Source organism: Pterocles gutturalis, unplaced genomic scaffold, assembly GCF_000699245.1.
Source record: "Pterocles gutturalis isolate BGI_N339 unplaced genomic scaffold, ASM69924v1 scaffold6222, whole genome shotgun sequence".
In the NCBI taxonomy this organism is placed as follows: Eukaryota; Metazoa; Chordata; class Aves; order Pterocliformes; family Pteroclidae; genus Pterocles; species Pterocles gutturalis.
Window position 1 is genome coordinate 51,456 of NW_010115168.1, and position 18,054 is coordinate 69,509.

At 45.3% G+C, this 18,054-nt stretch overlaps 1 protein-coding gene across 1 annotated transcript in view; it reads left to right on the forward strand.

Moving 5' to 3' along the window:
- Nucleotides 1-15,791, forward strand: part of LOC104462925 (PH and SEC7 domain-containing protein 3-like) — a gene marked incomplete at its 5' end in the record, with an annotated part of 66,656 nt that extends 50,865 nt beyond the window's left edge. The window contains 4 exons of the mRNA XM_010075076.1: nucleotides 4,207-4,364; nucleotides 5,259-5,403; nucleotides 8,632-8,775; nucleotides 15,579-15,791. Coding sequence (XP_010073378.1) covers nucleotides 4,207-4,364; nucleotides 5,259-5,403; nucleotides 8,632-8,775; nucleotides 15,579-15,791 — 660 coding nt within the window. The remainder of the gene's footprint in view (nucleotides 1-4,206; nucleotides 4,365-5,258; nucleotides 5,404-8,631; nucleotides 8,776-15,578) is intronic.
- Nucleotides 15,792-18,054: the final 2,263 nt, after the last annotated feature.

Sequence of the window (18,054 nt, forward strand, 5' to 3'; positions counted from 1 at the left end):
TCCAGGGTAGTGAGTTTGCTGTGCGCCCTCCTCACCAACCTGAGGATCTTGAACTCCACCATCTCGTGGTCACTGCATCCCAGCCTGCCCTTGAGTTCCACATTCCCCAGCAGCCCTTCCTTGTTGGTGAGAAAAAGGTCCAGTATAGCCCCTCTCCTGATTGGCTACTCTACCACTTGGAGAAGGAAGTTGTCATCAACACATTCCAGGAACTTCCTGGCCTGCCTATGCTGTGCTGTGTTGTTCTTCCAACAGATATCAGGGTGGTTGAAATCCCCCATGAGGACCAGTGCTTGTGAGGGTGAGGCTGCTCCTGTCTGTCTATAGAGGGCCTCATCCACTTGCTCTTCCTGGTCAGGTGGCCTGTATCAGACCCCCAGTACAATGTCCCCTGTCCCTGCCCTCCCTTTGATCCTGACCCACAAGCTTTCCATCGGCTCCTCACCTACCCCCAAGTGGAGCTCCATGCACTCAGGCTGGTCTTTGACATAGAGGGCGACACCCCCTCCTCATCTACCCTGCCTGTCCTTCCTAAAGAGCCTGTATCCCTGCATTCCAACACTCCAGTCGTAGGATACATCCTACCATGTCTCCGTAATGCCAATAAGATCATACCCCTGCAGGCGTGCACACATCTCCAGCTCCTCTTGTTTATTCGTCATACTACGTACATTCATGTAGAAGCACTTAAGTTGGGCTCCCAAAGAGGCTGGACCTACTGTGTGCTGCTCTCCAGCCACCCTCATGCCAGCCTGTGAACCTTTTCCAGGCTCTGGGCATTTGTTGCTGGCTTTTCTGTCACTGGAGTGGTAAGAGTGGGATGGATTTAGCCTCCCCTCCCCCAGCAATACTAGTTTAAAGCCTTCTTTAGCAGGTTGGCAAGCCTATGACCAGAGATTCTTTTCCCTCTCTCGGACAGATGGATCCCATCAGCCCCCAGTAGACCAGGCTTCTTGAAGCAAGCCCCCTGGTCTAAGCAGCCAAACCCCTGGTTGTGGCAGCACTCCTGCAACCATGTTGTTGCATTGTGTGCTGCACTCGTATCAGCCTTCACTTAATGAATAGGTCACAGTTCTTTTCTGGCTCCTCATATTTCTTGCCGCTGTCTTGGTCTAACTGGTGAGCTGCCTTCCGTTTCAGCTCAACTTCCACAGTGACACAGCACATCAAAGCACATGCTGTCCTTGATGGCATAGGAGATACAGATGTTCCTGCTCCCCTAGCATTCCCTGCCAATTGAAAAGAGTTGGAGTCCTTAGGTGAGAAATTTTGATGGCACATACACATCCTTACAGCTTTCTCTGAGGCTGGCCAACTATGTGGAGACATTTCTGGTATGCTGATCAGTGCCTTTGGAGAAGCTGGCAGAGCCTCAGCTGTCAAGGTAAATTGCACCCAGTTGATCTCATGGGATTAGCAAGGATTATTGTGAGTGCTCTCTGTCGGTAAGGAGGGGTTCTCAGCCAGATCTGCTTCTGTGACTGCCCAGATGTGGTGTTCTTCTAGCACAGGTTTAGACACAAGAGCAGGTTGTGGATTTTGGACACTTCTCACAGAGGCAGCTGGCAGGCAACAGGCAAGGCAATAGCTGACACTGTCTCTAGGCAGTAACTTGAGCAAAGCCAGAATATCATGTTTCTGTGGCCTAAATTCACTTCCTGGCCCTGAAGTTTTCCCAGTCTCCTTGGACAGTGGAGTCAGTCATTCCTCCCAAAACTACCACCAAATAAATCAGCTTTTGAACCCATGAAGGAAGGGGCTTGACCTGGGGGCTTGCTTCCTCCATCTGCAAGATAGCACTGGGCTGGACAGCCTCCTCTGGATCTTGTCCTTCAGATAGGGACTTTCTCAAATCTTCCTTGAAGAAGGTTTAGAGAATGCCCAGGCGGGAGCAGGCAAAGCCCCTCATTGTATGGAGACTCTTCCAAAGCTTGCTTGGATTCAAGCTATGAAAGAGGAGGGACATTTGGCTTTTTTCACTACCAGACCTTGAAAACCCCTTATGTCACAAATGCTTAGGTTGAAGGCTACCCTTTAGTCATCTGTGCCACAATGCTCTGCCTTTTTGATAGGCCTTCCAGATCTGTGGTGGGTTGTGCCCTTGTCTGGCCCCAAGTGGAGGTGGTGCTGTGACAGTGTTTCTGTTTAGCTGCATCTCCTCCAGTGAAGTGTCTGAGCAGCAGCCAGTTCTGGGCCTGCACTAGGTGGACCTCTATGAAGAGGGATGAGATATGGCAGAGGAGCAGGATGCTTTGTCTTCCCTTCTGGGAGGTGGTCGCCACAGCTGGTGACTTCCTATCCATTGAAACTCATGCTGGAGAGCCCCAACCAAACCCAACCTGTAAAGAGCACAGATGGCCTTGGCAGCAGTGTAGTTGCCTCTGGCTGCAACCCTGGTCTGTGTGCTGCCAGATAAGCCCTGTAAACCAATTTATGCACATTAACTGGCTTTTCTCTGGTGTGGGTACCTCTCTGGGTGTTCAGGCTGGTGCTGTCTCTGCACTGGCTCTGCATCCTGCACTCTGTTGTCACCTAAATCCCATCTTGTAAATCTTGTGGTCAAGTGGAGGGATCAATAGTTATCACACCTGCAGTGAATTATTCCTCTGTTTTGGAACCATCACACCCCCTCCCTCGGTGGCTGTTTCAGATGAGACTGATTTCTGTGATGTACTAAGAGGGAGATACGGAGTCAGTTGCAGACTGCTATGGCCTCTTCTTCAGAAACTTTGCTTATGCAGCATTGCCGGCAAGTGACTGTTCCTTGAAGAAGCTTCTGGTTTTCCAAAGCCCATTAATAGTCAGGTGGGCTTTGAACTGAACTTGTGGCTACACCATGATTGTGCCCTCATCCATCTACTGTCACTCAGGAGATCAACAACTGATCCCAGGCTGACGCTTGCAACACAGGGGAGTTTAACTCCCTGCTTTTGTCATTTGATGTTAGGAGTGTGTCCTGGTTTCAGCTGGGACAGAGTTAACTCTCTTCATAGTAACTAGTAAGAGGCTGTGTCTTGCATTGTGCTGGGAAGAAGGCTGATAACATACTGATGTTTATACTTGCTGCCAGAACAGTCAAGGACTTTTCAGCATCTCTGCTGTGCCAGTGTCTGCAGGTGCAGGAGAAACTGGGAGGGAGCACAGCCTCAATTACTAGCCTAAGATTCAACCTTAGGTTTAGGACTGAGACCCAAATTGGCCAATGGTATATTCCGTATCATGCACATCATGCCCAGTATATAGATGAAGATCTGTCTGGAAGTTCTCTCTCTCACACCAGGTTGTGTCCCTCTGGGTCGCCTGCCCTCTCAGGGTCATCTTGCTCTCTCAGACACTTGGGTTCTTACCTCTGTTCTGGGATTGTGGTTTTGGGATCACTGTCTGGGAATGGGCTGAACCTTGGTCATTGTGTGGTGAGCAGTATTACTGTGTATCACTCATTTGCATATTTGTATATATTACTATTATTATCATTATTATTATTTTCTGTATTGTTGTAGTTCAGTTGTTAAACTGTTCTTATCCCAACCTACTAGTCTCTTTTCCTTTTATCCCTTTAACTCTCTCCCCCATCCCTGGGAGGAGGGAGAGTGAGCGCGTGGTTGTTGTGGTGTTTGGCTGCCCACCAGGGGTGTAAAACTACAACAGAGTGGTACTGTTGTTGTGTCAATACCTAGATGGTGCTGTAGTTGCCATTTACAGACCCTCAGCAGAGCGATTTAAAGGAGGTTGCTATATTTGCTTTGTGGAGACTGATAAGGAGGCTTCTCCACTGTGTGAGGGCCTGCCTAGGAGGACCTACAAAGGTAGTTGTTTGAGAAAAATCAAAACTGAGCAGTGGAGGCTGAGAACCCGAGCAGGACCCAGCAGTGGAGCTGGGAAGCTGGCCATGAAGGATTCCTGAAATTAAGACAAATAGTCCACAGCTGTTGTGATAGTCAAATACTCCCTGTTTATCCCTCTTCCTATCAAGCAGGTAGTGGAACTACTTCTCTCCCTTGCCAGGAGATGAAAAAAAGAAGAAAGAAAGAGAAAAGAAATTATGTTAAAGGCAGTGGAAACCAGAAGTGCTCAAGTCAGGTTGCATTTAGTTCATATAATTTGATACTGTTTGTGGCTGTGGAACAAGGGTTTCCCCTAGGTTAAGGAAAAAGGAGTAGCACATGGAGAAATAAGATGCCATTTTTCCCTTGTTAACTCCTGCAGGATGAATATAAGCCAGAAAAGGCTTTGTCAGAGGAAGATCTGAAGAATGCAGTTAGTGTGCATCATGCGCTGGCATCCAAGGCAACAGACTATGAGAAGAAACCAAATGTCCTCAAGCTTAAAACAGCAGATTGGAGGGTCCTGCTTTTCCAAGCCCAGTTAAGTGCTCTCTTCTGATTTGTGTCAATAGTTGAGAAAAGAAAGCAGTGCTGAAGGAGGGGTAAATTCATGCCTGGACAGGCTAAAGCAAAGGCGTAAGAGGTTCTATCTGTTTATTTGATCAGAAATAAGATTAAGTAGTGATTTGATTAGAGTGCACAAGTAGTTCATGAGAAAAAAAAATCAGGTTTTAAGAGGCTTTTTAATCTGTCTGAGAAAGGCATAACAAGATGCAGCAGCTGGAAGCTGAAGCCACAGGAAATTCAATTTGGAAACAGGGCACAAACTTTTAACAGTCAGGGTGATTAATCATTAAAACAAATGACCAAAGGCAGTCTTGGATTGTCTGTCTCCTGATGTCATCAGGTCCTAGCCAGATGTCTTTCTAGAAGATACGCTTTGGTCAGAAACAAAGTTACTACTCAATATGAGAATAATTTGATTAAGTTCTTGAGGCTGTGATATCCAGAGAGAACAGATGAACCTGCCTTTTTCTTCTGGCATTAAAAACCTATGCATGAGTCTTGTGCATGAGCCCTTTTCTACTGAGATCCATATGAAACCTCCTAGAGATATCCAGTCCTGCTGAGATCTTAGGACATATATTTGAATCAGGGCATTGGTTGGCTCTGTTGCCTGTGTCACATGGATTGGATTAGGAAAAGAGGGATGAGTTATGGACCTCACTAGGGTGAGTTATGGACCTATTCATGAGCCAATCTATGACTGAGATAACTGACACTAACTGCTTGCAAAGGTAAACCAGGAGACTGAGCAGACGCTTAAGACTTGTCCATTTCTGGTTATTCTCACTCTTAAAATGGAATTGAAGGAGTGGGAAAGAGGTAGAGGAGGCTGAATCAAGAGATACTTAATATGTGTTTCTTCCCCAGGAGCCAAGAAGAAATGCAGAGCTGGATCAACAAGATCAACTGTGTGGCTGCTGTGTTCTCTGCACCACCATTTCCAGCGGCTATTGGCTCTCAGAAGAAGTTCAGTCGCCCACTCCTGCCAGCCACCACAACAAAGCTATCTCAGGTGAGCTGGTTTTATATAGAGGGTAAGTGATAGAGATTTCTCTGGCCCGCTGGACATTGGACTGTGGGCCTTGGGATTGTTTTGTGGTTGTCACCACTAGCATCCCTAAGAGAAGGAGGCTTGCATGGACCTCTGCTAGCAGGGTAGATCTCTGCTTGTTTCCTGATGCAACATTTGAAGTGGGGGGAGTGAAGTAGTATATCATTTTTTTTTACATTTCTGAAGAAAGGAAACAATCACCAGTGTTTCTATGTAGAATTTTCGTCCCACTGTTATGGTTCTGCAGAGGACATTTCAAATACTGTCTGACTGATGGTTTTTTGAATGTGAGTGTTTATTGCCACTCATTTCAGAAGAAATGGACATACTCCTGGTCTTTGCTTATTCGGGTGATAAAAGGTGAAAGCTGATGCATCAAGCAAGCCTCAGTTATATTTCTCCCATAATACTTTTCCAGACTCCAACCCTTATCAGCTCAAGGATTTCCTGTTTAAAGTATATTTATGAACTGTCTCTTACATGAATGTCTTCAGTCTCCCCTAGTGATCACGTAAGCTTTTAACTTCCACAGCTTCCTGTGGCAAGGAGTTTCACAGCTCTACTACTTTTTGCATGAAAAAACACCTGCTTCTGGTTGTTTCAGACTGACTGTGTCTGATGCTTACTCCCATAGCTCTGTATACTTTTGGAGCTGTGATGCATGCCTGCAATTCCTCCTGCACTGACAGGAACACAATATTGATTGCGTTAATCAGGTTGACAGAGTGGCGGAGGTAACAGATGCCAATCCTAGGTGTACACTTTACAAGTAACCTCCTGTAGCTTTTAAAGTCATCTTCCCATACTGATTGCTTCCTAAATACATTTTTTGCCATCTTCATAGCTTAGCAACACTCCTTAGAAACCATTATCTCATAATCTGCATTTCTCTAAGGGGGTGGGTTTTTTATGTCGCCTCTACTTTTTCCCTCTCCATGGCAGTAGCCTTTCTTCTTACAATGTGGTGACCGACTTTCCATCTTCTATTCTGGGTTAAAGCTTAAAACGTGTCTCATACAGAATAATACTAACTTGTCTCATCCTTGTGGTTTTACCTTTTGCTCATGTATACCTTTTTTTTTAAATACGGTGTATAGGGCTTAAATAATTTAACCCCGTCACCAAGAAAAGCTTTTTTACTCATCATTGTTCTGTGTGATTGTTCCATTTAGCACATTGTTTCCTAGTCTCATTGTTTCTGTTTAATCTGGAAAGGGAAAAAATAGAACACAGCCCTGTGGTTTGTGTCTCAAAGAAAGGGAGACACGAAAAGTGGAATAAGTTAAGCTGTTTTAGCTAAAGGCAGAAAAATGTTAAGTGTTCAAAGCAGATAAATTCAAAGACAAGCAGAAACATGTCTGCTTTTATCTGTCAGCGTGGAAAAGCTGACAGCAGGCTGCTTCTCATTTGGCAGACAATAAAACATGAATTGTCAAATCCTTGTGGTTACTGTTTAGGATTTTGTGGACTGAATCATGATGGACAGTACTTCTTCAAAGGGGGCCTGTTCCTGATCAGGCAGAAGTTGGGATGCACTGAGAACCTAATATGGATGAGGGAGACAGGTTGGACATGACAGGTTGTACAAGATCACTGTACCATGTTTGCTTTCGAAAGCAGATCAGTGTCTGATCTTTGTTAGTCCAACCAAAAAGAGATGTGACAAAGCTATATATAAAGGAACAACCAGTCTAGAAAAGATTTACTGGGTTGTTTGTTTGGGTTTTTTTTGCCTTTTTTTTTTTTTTTTTTCTGAGAGTGTACAGGCACACATCAAAGTTCCAAAGAGCTGCTGGCCTGGAAGTTACAAGTACCAGATTAATAGCTGCTCAAAGACGACCTGTCATCAGGCTGTAGAACTCACTGCAACAGGGTGTCACTGGGACCAGGGATTCAGCACAACATAAAGAGTGGGCACTATTAGAGAGAGCAAACAGATCCAGGGTCATTACTAACAGCAACAGGAATTTTTGGCAGCCAATAGTGAGTGGTTTGAGCCCTACCATGTATAGGTGAACCCAAATTATCCCACGTTTCTTTCTGCAGTTCTCTTGCAGAAGATTTGAAACACAGTATTGTCTGGGGCTCAACTATCATCCTCTGTAGAAGTTTTCCCCACTTCTGCTCTTTGCTGCAGCTCCAGCTCGGTGGGCAGAGAGGCTCGGTCCCTGGTGTCGCTCAGAGTGCAGTGCAGGCATGTCCAGGCTAGGCTGGAAGCAGCAAGCTGCACAGTTGTACCACTGGGGAACAACTACTGGCAGCTATCCCCTCCTCTGAGGCTACATGGGGGCTGAGCTGGGTACTACCTGCTGTTATGACTCTGGTGAAGTCACCGAGATCTGCGTGATCATGTCTGTATTTTGGACTTATCTAGTTCAAACATGATTTCAGATCCAAGCCTAGAAATGGCCAGAAGGCCATGCTACAGGAGCTGGAAACCTTCTCAGCTGAGGAAAGGTTAGCTGACAGATGGACTGGAGGAAGTGAGTGGGCCTGGGATTATGATAAAGGAAATTGCCTGGAAAGAGGGAGTAGCAGCTTCTCACTCTCTCCAACTGCACAGTGGGATAAAAGCTGGTAGCAGCTTAGCAAAACAAGTTACCTTTTGGGGATTGGACAAACCTTCCGCTTCTGGATGCATTGTATTGTTTTGAACAAATGGAAACTGCAGACCAGAGAGTGTTTGGTAGTGGCAGAAGTGGAAGGGCCCTGACTCCTATATCCTTTGTGTCCTGGAAGGAACTACTTTTACATTACAAAGACCTGAGGCAGGGTCTTTGCCTGTCTCATTCTGCCTTTGGCCTGACTGCATACAACAGCCTTAATTAATTTTCCAGAAAATGTATTCGAACAGAAGTGTCATGTTGTCAGTAATGCTCTGCAGCAAGCTGCTTCCGTTGCTCTCAGCAAGGCAAGGGATGACAGGTTTTCTATCCTTCCCAGTGGCATCTGCTAGCTGCAGAGTTTTTCTGCAAACTTGGCCACTTTGCTTGAGTGCCTTTGAAAGAGCTGCTGGGTAGAGAGCTCTGAGATAACAGACCTTATCAAACTAATTACAATTAGTTAAAGCAAAGAAAGAGAGAAAGAAAAATAAACTAGTTGGTATTATTATACAGGGATCTCTTTATTTTCCTTTGCTTATTGAATGTTTTAGATTCTGACACTTTAGTGCCTAATGTGTTTCTGAAGGATGAACAGCTGAAGTCCCATGAAGCTAAGCTGAAACAGATCTCCACTGAGCTTGCTGAACATCGCTCCTATCCTCCTGACAAGAAGCTCAAAGGCAAGGAAGTAGATGATTACAAACTGAAGGACCACTATCTGGAGTTTGAGGTATGTATGGAAAACATTTGGCTGTGGATGTGGCAGCTGGTCTTATACTTGGGTGCAGTCCTAAAGTTCCGCATTTTTCACCTTACTTCAACAGGAGTATGTTCTTGTTAGATATATCACAGCAATCCCAGAAGCTGGGATGTGGCTCCTCTTTCAAATAAGGACTTCCTGTGTCCTTAGCCATAAATTTAGCTCCTCCTCTGTAAAAAGGAGGATAAAAATGTGACCCTCTGTCCTTGCCGGATGTATCTATTTGAAGAGATGTTGTGGTTTAACCCGAGCTGCTGGCACAACACTACACAGCCAGTTGCTTACCCTCCCCCCTCCCAGGGATGAGGGAGAGAATTAAAGGGATAAAGGGAAAAGAGACTAGTGGGTTGAGATAAAAGCATTTTAATAATTAAACTACAATAACATTGAAAATAATGATAATAATAAAAATAATAATGATGATGATTGTAACAATAATAGTAATACATACAAATATAAAAATGAGCGATACACAGTGCAAATGCTCACCACCTGATGACTAAAGCTCAGCCTGTTCCCTGCTAATGATCCCATAGCAGAGAGTGTGCCGAAACTGTGATCCCAGAAAAGACATAAAAGCCCAAGCGTCCAATAGACGGAGAGCTGACCAAGAGAGCAAGATGACCCCAAGAGAGGGGTGACCTGGAGAGAGACAGGGAGATGACCCTGAAGAGAGCACTTCTGGACAGATCCTCATCTATATACTGGGCATGATGTGCATGATATGGAATATACCATTGACCAATTTGGGTCTCAGTCCTAAACCTAAGGTTGAATCTTAGGCTAGTAGTTGAGGCTGTGCTCCCTCCCAGTTTCTCCTGCACCTGCAGACACTGGCACAGCAGAGATGCTGAAAAGTCCTTGACTGTTCTGGCAGCAAGTATAAACATCAGTATGTTATCAGCCTTCTTCTCAGCACAATGCAAGACACAGCCTCTTACTAGTTACTATGAAGAGAGTTAACTCTGTCCCAGCTGAAACCAGAACAAGAGATGATCAGGTCTTCAAGCAGGAACTGTCACCTGTTTTAAGACTATGTGTTGCATAGTGTGTGTTAACTCCTCAGTCTTTACAGAATGACTGCATTCTGCAGTAGTGCACATCACAGTAATTGTCTTCCATTGGTATGTTCTGAAGGAACTGCTCTTCTAAAATTGTTATTATAGGCATGCCTCATCAGAGCCATTTGTATTGTGTACCAGTGAGCTAGATGTCAGGAAGAGCATGAAAAGGGTAGAATTAAAGATCACAGGAATGAGGGATGCAACTTAGGCAGCTGGCATAGGAGATTGTTCTGAGTATCTGACATCAGGTTTTATCCATCATGGTGTCTACCACACTGTAGGGCTATGTGGGAGGGGGTTGTCAACCCAGCAGATACCTGGTGTTTTTCATGGCTGCACCTTTGAGCTTTTTCCCCCAGAACTACATGTCATCATTGTCTTGGATCTGAAAGGATCCTACTCTAAACAGACACTGCCTGGCAAGGAAAATCCATAGTCTGAAGAAGAGAAAGAGCAGATAAGACAGAAGTCAGGGAGACCACCAGAGGAGATGCTGGAGGCAACACAAACCTCCAGAACTGAAGTAAGCCTCCTACCATGCATTGTATGAGTTTCTTTTGGAGAAGCTCTTTTTACTCCTGGGCTTGACTAGCTGTGTGCTTTTCCTTTTGCAGAAAGCTGTAACTGCTGTTTTGGGTTTGATTTTGGTGTAGCTCTGGGCTGCATTGCATACAGTGAGCTTGAGATGTTTTGCATAGATCTTTTGCTACTGTTTTGTATAGGGAACACAGTTGGCCAGTTTGTTCCTCCACATCCCACATACCTGAAATGATGTGACCAACAATCAAAGGAGGAATGGTGGACAGGGCTGGCAAGCAAAGTGTACACAATGATGTCAGTAGGAGAGACTATGTAAGCAATAAAACAGGGCTGAAGTGAGATGATGGGATAGCTCACGTGACTGAAGTGCTACCATGAGTGAATACAGACCCTTTAGAAAGGACAGACAAGTATGGCAAGGAGGGGGAATCACTGTTTGTGTGAGTTGAGTATCAGGCACACAGGAAACTTTGCCTAAGGAGGGGTGATGAGCCAGCTGAGAGCTTGTGGGTCAGGATTAGTGGGCACACCAAGATGGGCGTCATTGTGGTGGCTGTCTGCTAGGCCATTTTCAAAAAAATGGAATAAACTTTGTATTTGCAGGCCCTCGTCCTCATGGGGAACTTCAGCCAGCCCTGTATCTGCTGGAGGGACAACACAGCAGGGCACAAGCAATCCAGGACGTTTCTGGAGTGCATTGATAACAACTTTCTAACACAGGTGACTGAGGAGCAGACAAGGAGAGGCACTTTGCTGGACCTCATGCTTATAAACTAGGAAGAACTGGTTTGGGATATGAAGGTCATGGGCAATCGTGGCAACAGTGACCATGAGATGTTGGACTTCATGATCCTGAAAGGAGGAATCAAAATAAAAAGTAGGACCGCTAGACTTCAGGAGAGCTGACTTCAGCCTGTTCTAATTCCATTAGATATATGGCCTTGGGGGCAAGAGAGCTTGTCCCTTTAAGCTCAGGTATGGTTCACCCTGACAAGCAAGAAACCAAGCAAAGGTGGCTGAAGGCCCTCATGGATGAACAAGTTGCTCCTGGCAAAACTCCACCATAAAAAGGAAGTGTGCAGGAGGTAGAAGCAGTGGCAGATGATGTAGGAGGAATAGAGATACAGTCCAGTCATGTAGGACTGTGTTTAGGAAAGCCAAAGGTCGGTCCATGTGGAGTTGAATCTAGCAAAAGATGTTAAGGGCAAGAAGAAAGGTTTCCACAGGCATGTTAACAGCACGACAGCTAGGGAAAATCGGGGCCCTAGTTGGGGCCCATAATGGGACAGGGAACTTGGTGACAAAGACCAGGAAAAGGCCAGAGTACTCAATGTCTTCTTTATCAGGGCCTCTACTGGTAAGACCGGCCTTCAGCAGTCACAAATATATGAGCTCAGTGAGAAAATCTGAGGCAAGGAAGACTTAGCCTTGGTGAAGAATGGTAAAGTTTGGGAATATTTAAACTGGACACAGGTCCATGGTGTCTGATGGGATGTAACCATGAGTGCTGAGGGAGCTGGATGGATGTCATTGCAAGGCCATTCTTTGATTACCTTTGAAAGGTCATGGTGATCAGGAGAGGTCCCTGAGGACTGGAAGAAAGCAAATGTCATTCCTGTCTTCAAGAAGGACAAGGAGGAAAGTCCAGGGAACTACAGGCTAGTCAGCTGCTTCTCCATCTGTGGGAAGGTGATGGAGCAAATTCTCCTGGAAATCACCTCCAAATACATTAAAAACAAGAAGGTGACTGTGAGTAATCAGCATGGCTTTATGAAGGGGAAATCATACCTGACCAACATGATAGCTTTTTACAATGAGATGTCTGGTGTAATAGATGAGGGAAGAGCAGTGAATGTTCCTTGTTCTTGACTCTAGCAAGAATTCTGACATTGTCTCCTCTGACATCCTCATAGACGAGCTGATAAAGTGTAGAGCAGGAAATCGGCAATATGGTGGTTTGGAAACTGGCTGAACAATTCAGATCAAAGGCTTGTGATCAATGGCACAATGTCAGTTTTGAACACAGTACTCAGATGTTCAGAGCAAGCCACACACTCTCGCTTCGTTGGGTTCTTTTCCAACTTTGGAGAGCAAAGAGTTTCTTGGCTTTCACTTCTAGAATCATGATAGGATGAAATGTATGCTGGAGTGTTAGATGATTTTAGAAAGATTGATGGAGGAGAATATTCTTGTGGGTTTTTTTTCTGTTTTCTGTCAATTTTGTCATGGTAGTCTTTAGAGAAATATTCCTCAAGTACCTTGGTACAAAGCAGAGCCACTACAGCCCAGGAAGTGTGGGCTTCTTCTCTAGTGAGAACCTTGAACAGCAATTCAGCTGTGCAGTTCAGATTTGTGACCAGCACTGCAGGAAAAAATATGCAGGTAACTGGTGGCACCAACTTCAGTTTTCAGTTGTGTGCGAAAGATGGTAATTGGGGTGCTGCTGTGCAATGCTGTGTTACCTTCACCGTTAGCATAGATTTTGCAGGTCATGCTGAACTGTCACTAGGCAGTTAGCAAACAAACAAACAAAACAAAAAAAAAAAAGAAAAATATCTATATGAAAATCCTGAATGGAAACTTTCCCCTGGTTTTGGGATTTCCTCACCTTCCCTTCAGAGCAAAGTTGTGTGATGGACCTTCCTGCATGGGGTCAAAGCAAAAAAAAAAAGGAAAGAGGCAGATGAAGTATTTTGTACTTGGTTTGTTAGGGCTGAGTCTGCAGACCAGGCCTTGCATCCATGTACAAAAGGCCATACTAGTGCATTTCCAGAAGCACACCAAAAGGGTCTGCAAGTCCCAGAGGAAGCAGCATAGTCCTATTAGGAAGGAAGAAGCCAGATTCCTTTTCCATAGGACCATGTAATGCCTTTTTGTTCACCCACCAATGTTCCCTTCATTCTTGTTCTTGATGAAGGACAAGTGAGATGGCGTTTCCTTCTGAGGGGAGGCGAACCAGGAGGTGCCTGGTCTTTGTTCAGGGATGCAGCCAGGAGAGTTTCTTCTTGCTGGTGTCTTTGCTTGTAGACATCAAAGAAAGAACATTTCCTATTTGCTTGCTCTCTGAGGAAGTACTGATCCATGTGATGGTTGCTTGTTGCAGCAAATTTATGGTTTGAGAGAGGTCTTTTGAGTGCTGTCAGGTGGGAGGTGAAGCTAGAAATTTGATGGGTGGCTACCTTATCTCCTTTTTATTATGTGCATTCAGTCTTCAGAGATAATGTTTCAAAAGCTTTTGAACTTTTTTAACTTTTGTGTTTTTACTTTCTTAACAGATTACTTTCTTTTAAGGAAAAATTTCCAGCAGCTTTCATACCTAGCTTCAAATGTCAGATCAGTAAAAGAGCAAGTTGTTGCAGTTAAAATCAAAATAGAAACTTCCGAATACATTGCTTAAGTGTGATAGAAATCATGGGCCCACAAAGACCAGGGCAAAATGGCAGATATGCAGGGTAGAAACTGGTCTTGGATTTCCATTCTGATTGCCAGGTCTTGTGACCCTGATGGTGTGTACTGGCCCAACAAAAAGCAGAAGTCCGTATGGCAGTAAAGTCCCTCTCTCCCTTGATTAGTATTACGCTGATCCCAGGCTTAGAGCACTGGCTTGTCTTCTCTTTTGCAGAGGTGTCCCATTTGTTGTGTGATGAATCATTCATCAGGCCAGTGCATCATCATCAGGGTGTTCTACTTGCTGTTTCTCCATTTCCTTTTTTATTGAATGACCCATCTTACCTGCTTCATGTGTTTGTCTCTCACATTGTAGAGCTCGAGCTCCAGATATGAAATTGATAAGAATGCTTTTTAATTTCATTTTTAGGTGGATTATTTTATAAACCTCCTCTACAAGGTTTTATTTATTCAAAGGACTTTTTGGAAACCCAGTCATGTTCTCTCCTTTTTTTCTCCTTTTATGCTCCACACTTCAAAGCAGTAACCAAGCTTTTTGACTTCTTGCCCTCAAATAAGTGTTATTACCAGAACTGTATTATTCTATTATAAATTGGAAGAATTTTTCTTAAATACTTTTTCCTCTGTCAAGAACATAATAGTTTGGCAGCTGTTTTGGCACTTTGAAATATAAATTAACAATCAGTATGGATGTTTACATTCTCCTTCCCTGGCCCCCAGCCCACTGAGATCACCTTAATTACAATGCGTGCACCACGTCTTCAGTGGATATGTCAGGGGCAGGTTATTAAACAAAATCCCAGGAGGTGGGTTGCTCTGTTCTCAGGACCTCCTGCCCCAGCTTCTGTTTTTGAGGCCCTGCAGGAATCTTCTGTTAATGTACCCTCATTTTGATGGTTGCCGAGATGTTCTGTGCAGAAAGATGTTATTGTGGCACATGGAACAAAATCTTCCCCTTAAAGAGGGAAAGCTCTGCTCCAGACAAGGAACAGAACAAGTGGGCATGGGGCACAGTAAAGTGAACTTTTTTCCAGATAAATAATACAAGTGTCTGGACAGAGAGCAACCATCATTCAGCGTGAGTAGCCCTGTCAGGGCGACGTGCTGTTCTGCTGTCATAGCCCTCTCATCTGCTCCTTTTTGTTAAGGTCTGACGTTGCAGAGCATGCTTCTACAGTCTCAATGGTGCCTGAGCTTGTACAGTCAGAGCTTAGCAGAACCCTGCTTTGGTTTCTCCCCCATGGGGTGAAGCAAGGAAAGCAGGACCTGCTGGTGGGAGTGGTGGGTTGCAGGGGAGAGTTGTAGCCAACCAGAGCTGAATTTTTGGTGTCCTTTCGTTTGCTTCGCTTTATCCCCATGCCTGCATGGGGCACATAACATCTCAGTATGTCTGAGTACAGAATATGACTCAGTGTGACTAAGGTCAATGAGCTTTTGCTCTGTGGTGTTACTCGGAAATCACCATGCGCTCCAGGAATCTGTGAGCCACAGTTCAGCAGAGCACCAGCTTTTGTGTGCTGAGAACCAAGTGCCTCTAGTTGCACAGCACCCCTGGGCTCAGCCTGCCTGAAATCCTTTTTGTACAGTGTAATTTACATTAGGCACCATTGTTTGTGTCCACATCAGGCACCATTGTTCTCATCCACATTAGGCTCCTGGCTTTCAAGGCCAGTAGAAAGCATTAAGTTACCCAGACAGTCTGTCAAGTGCTTCTGCAGAATTTCTTACAGACTGATTTGAGCCTTTCTTTTAATTTCACAGAAAAATCGCTATGAGATTTATATTGGCCTCCTGAAAGAAGGGGTGAAGGAGCTGCTGAGCGGAGGAGAGAACGATGCACCAGGACTGAAGAAATCCCACTCGAGTCCCTCATTGAATCAGGAGTCTCCAGTTAGTGCCAAGGTGAAACGCAATGTCTCAGAGAGGAAGGACTACAGGCCAGAAACACCCAGCATTAAGCAGAAGGTCACTTAGGATGGAAATGACAACTAGGGGAACAGCCATGCAGCAAAGTACTGGTGGTCAAATTTTTTTCATTTAATAACCTGTCATTCACAAAAAAATAAGTGCATCTGCCTGAATGGGGTGTTAGTGACATTTTCTATTGTATATTTTGCTGTTTCTGTGCAGATTGTGGGAGATGTCTTTGCTCCTGCTTTGCTTTGCTATGTTAATTTATCATTTAGCAGTGGAAGCATCAGGACTTTTTTGTGTTGTTCTGTTTCTAAAGGAGCTGGGGGAGGGGTGGAGCGCTGTGACATATATTCTGTCTCTTCCCCGTTTATCTCCTCCCGTCCCCGTCGGCATGTGGCTTTCATCTCTCAAGTCACTTGTCACTTTATTTACATGGTGGGTGGGAAAAGTAACTGGACAAATGCTGCAGTGCTGTGAATGCAAGCTGGCGCTGTGAGAAAAGCTGTGCAAATGGGCAGCTGCAGAAGGCTGGCTAGAGCCTAGGGTACTGGGAACACTGGTTTCCTGACAATGCAGAGCACTTTGGTACTGGTACTTAGCAGCGGGTGCTACAGTAAATAGTGTCAGTTGCTTATCATTATTGCATCAACCCTGGGCACAAGAATGTGAAGGAATGAAACCTGGAAACCTCTGGCAATGCTGGGATGTCAGCATTGGAATAATTTGTTTGCTTCCTTCCAAGCAAAGAGTCTTTTCCTGAGTTAGCTGGCTGGGAGGTATCCAAACCCATGCTGTCTCTGGTCAGGGGGATTAGGGATTACCGAGTCAGAATGACTACCTGGGCTTTACATTTATTTGTGGAGGAGGCTGCTGTAGATGTCAGCCATTAGCATTGTATTTTAAAGACAAAGAGCCTCTCTGTAGTTTTTAACTATATGCTCTCATTTAGCTGCTATATAGAACCTTACGATATATTGTACCCTGATGCTCCCCCTTCCAAGAGTTTCCTTGTTGGTGTGCACAGATAGGTGTTTGCAATTTCTCTGCTAGTGACAAAGCACTTTGCCTTTTCTCTTTAGGAAGGGATTCTCCTCAGCTCTCCATTTTTCTGCTTTAGCTCACATATAGGCAGAAGAGGCTGGTGCAGACTGGAGAAGGGGACAGCAGTATCCTCACTGCAGGCCAGGGTTTGATGCTCTTCTGGCTACTCCGTGCCTGGAGGCCAGCACAAGGCAGCCTCAGCTTTGGCAGATCCTACCCTCCACCTGCAGGGAACCAGCCTACCTTGCAGCTCCTGTGTACCCTGTGCCAGGCTTTCAGAGGGGAGTGCAAGACATGGAGAGACCACCATAGGTAGAGATTTCCATACCTGAAATCGTCCTGGTTGTGCCACAGACCCTCAGGGTGGACAGTGGTCTTCAGGCACAGGGAGTAGAATGATGTAGAAATAATTTTCCTGCTTCCCAGCCCCTCTTGCCTGGGAGGCATTGTGGCTCTGCAGAGAGCACCAGCTCAACCGTTATTTAACACCCTGGGTTTTAATCTCAGGTTTGATGCTGGCCTGCTAGGTGAGCTCAGACAGGTTTCTCGCATTTTGCCTTGCCCTTCCCCTATACAGAGTAAAGGGCCTTTCCTGCAGAGCGCCTTGGGAGGTAATGTTGAGGGCCAGTTGAAAATTGTTTGTTGCTGTTATTTTTGTTGCTCCTGGCACAGGGCAGCCTTCCTGATGGATGTAATTCGTAATGCATAAAGAAACGTCAAGATCAATGCAAGGACTGTTTAGAAATGTGCTGGTGTTCTAGCCCAAGTAGTCAAAGGCTGCACATCAACAAAATTACCACCTGAGTGGATTTGTGCTCTGCCAGACTTCCCGAAGGGCCCAAGCCAATTAATCTGGCTTGTTGAACCACCAGTTCAGTGGGCAGGACAGGGAGCGATCAGAGAGAGAAGGACCTTAACAGGCACTGCATAACTTGCGTCCTCCACTGAGGACCACTGTGCAACAGCTTTTCCAGTGTTGTGCTCACTGTTGGCTGTAACAAAGACGTACTCTCAGATGCCAGGAGGCGTTAGACCAACTCAGTCCTTGCAGTTGCAGCCCAGCAGCAAAACCAGATGGGACTGTTTCCACATGTGATGATGGGACGTGCGCACATCTGGCATCTGCCACTGAGAGTGGCCGCTCCACGCTAGAAGTCAGGAGGTCAGCCTGGCAACACTGCTAAAAACTGCAGAGTCCAGAATAGAAACTGTCAGCGCTTCCCAAGCGCTGGGGCTTTACAAGTTGTGCATGCTTACTACAATGGAGCAAATGTTCGGTCCT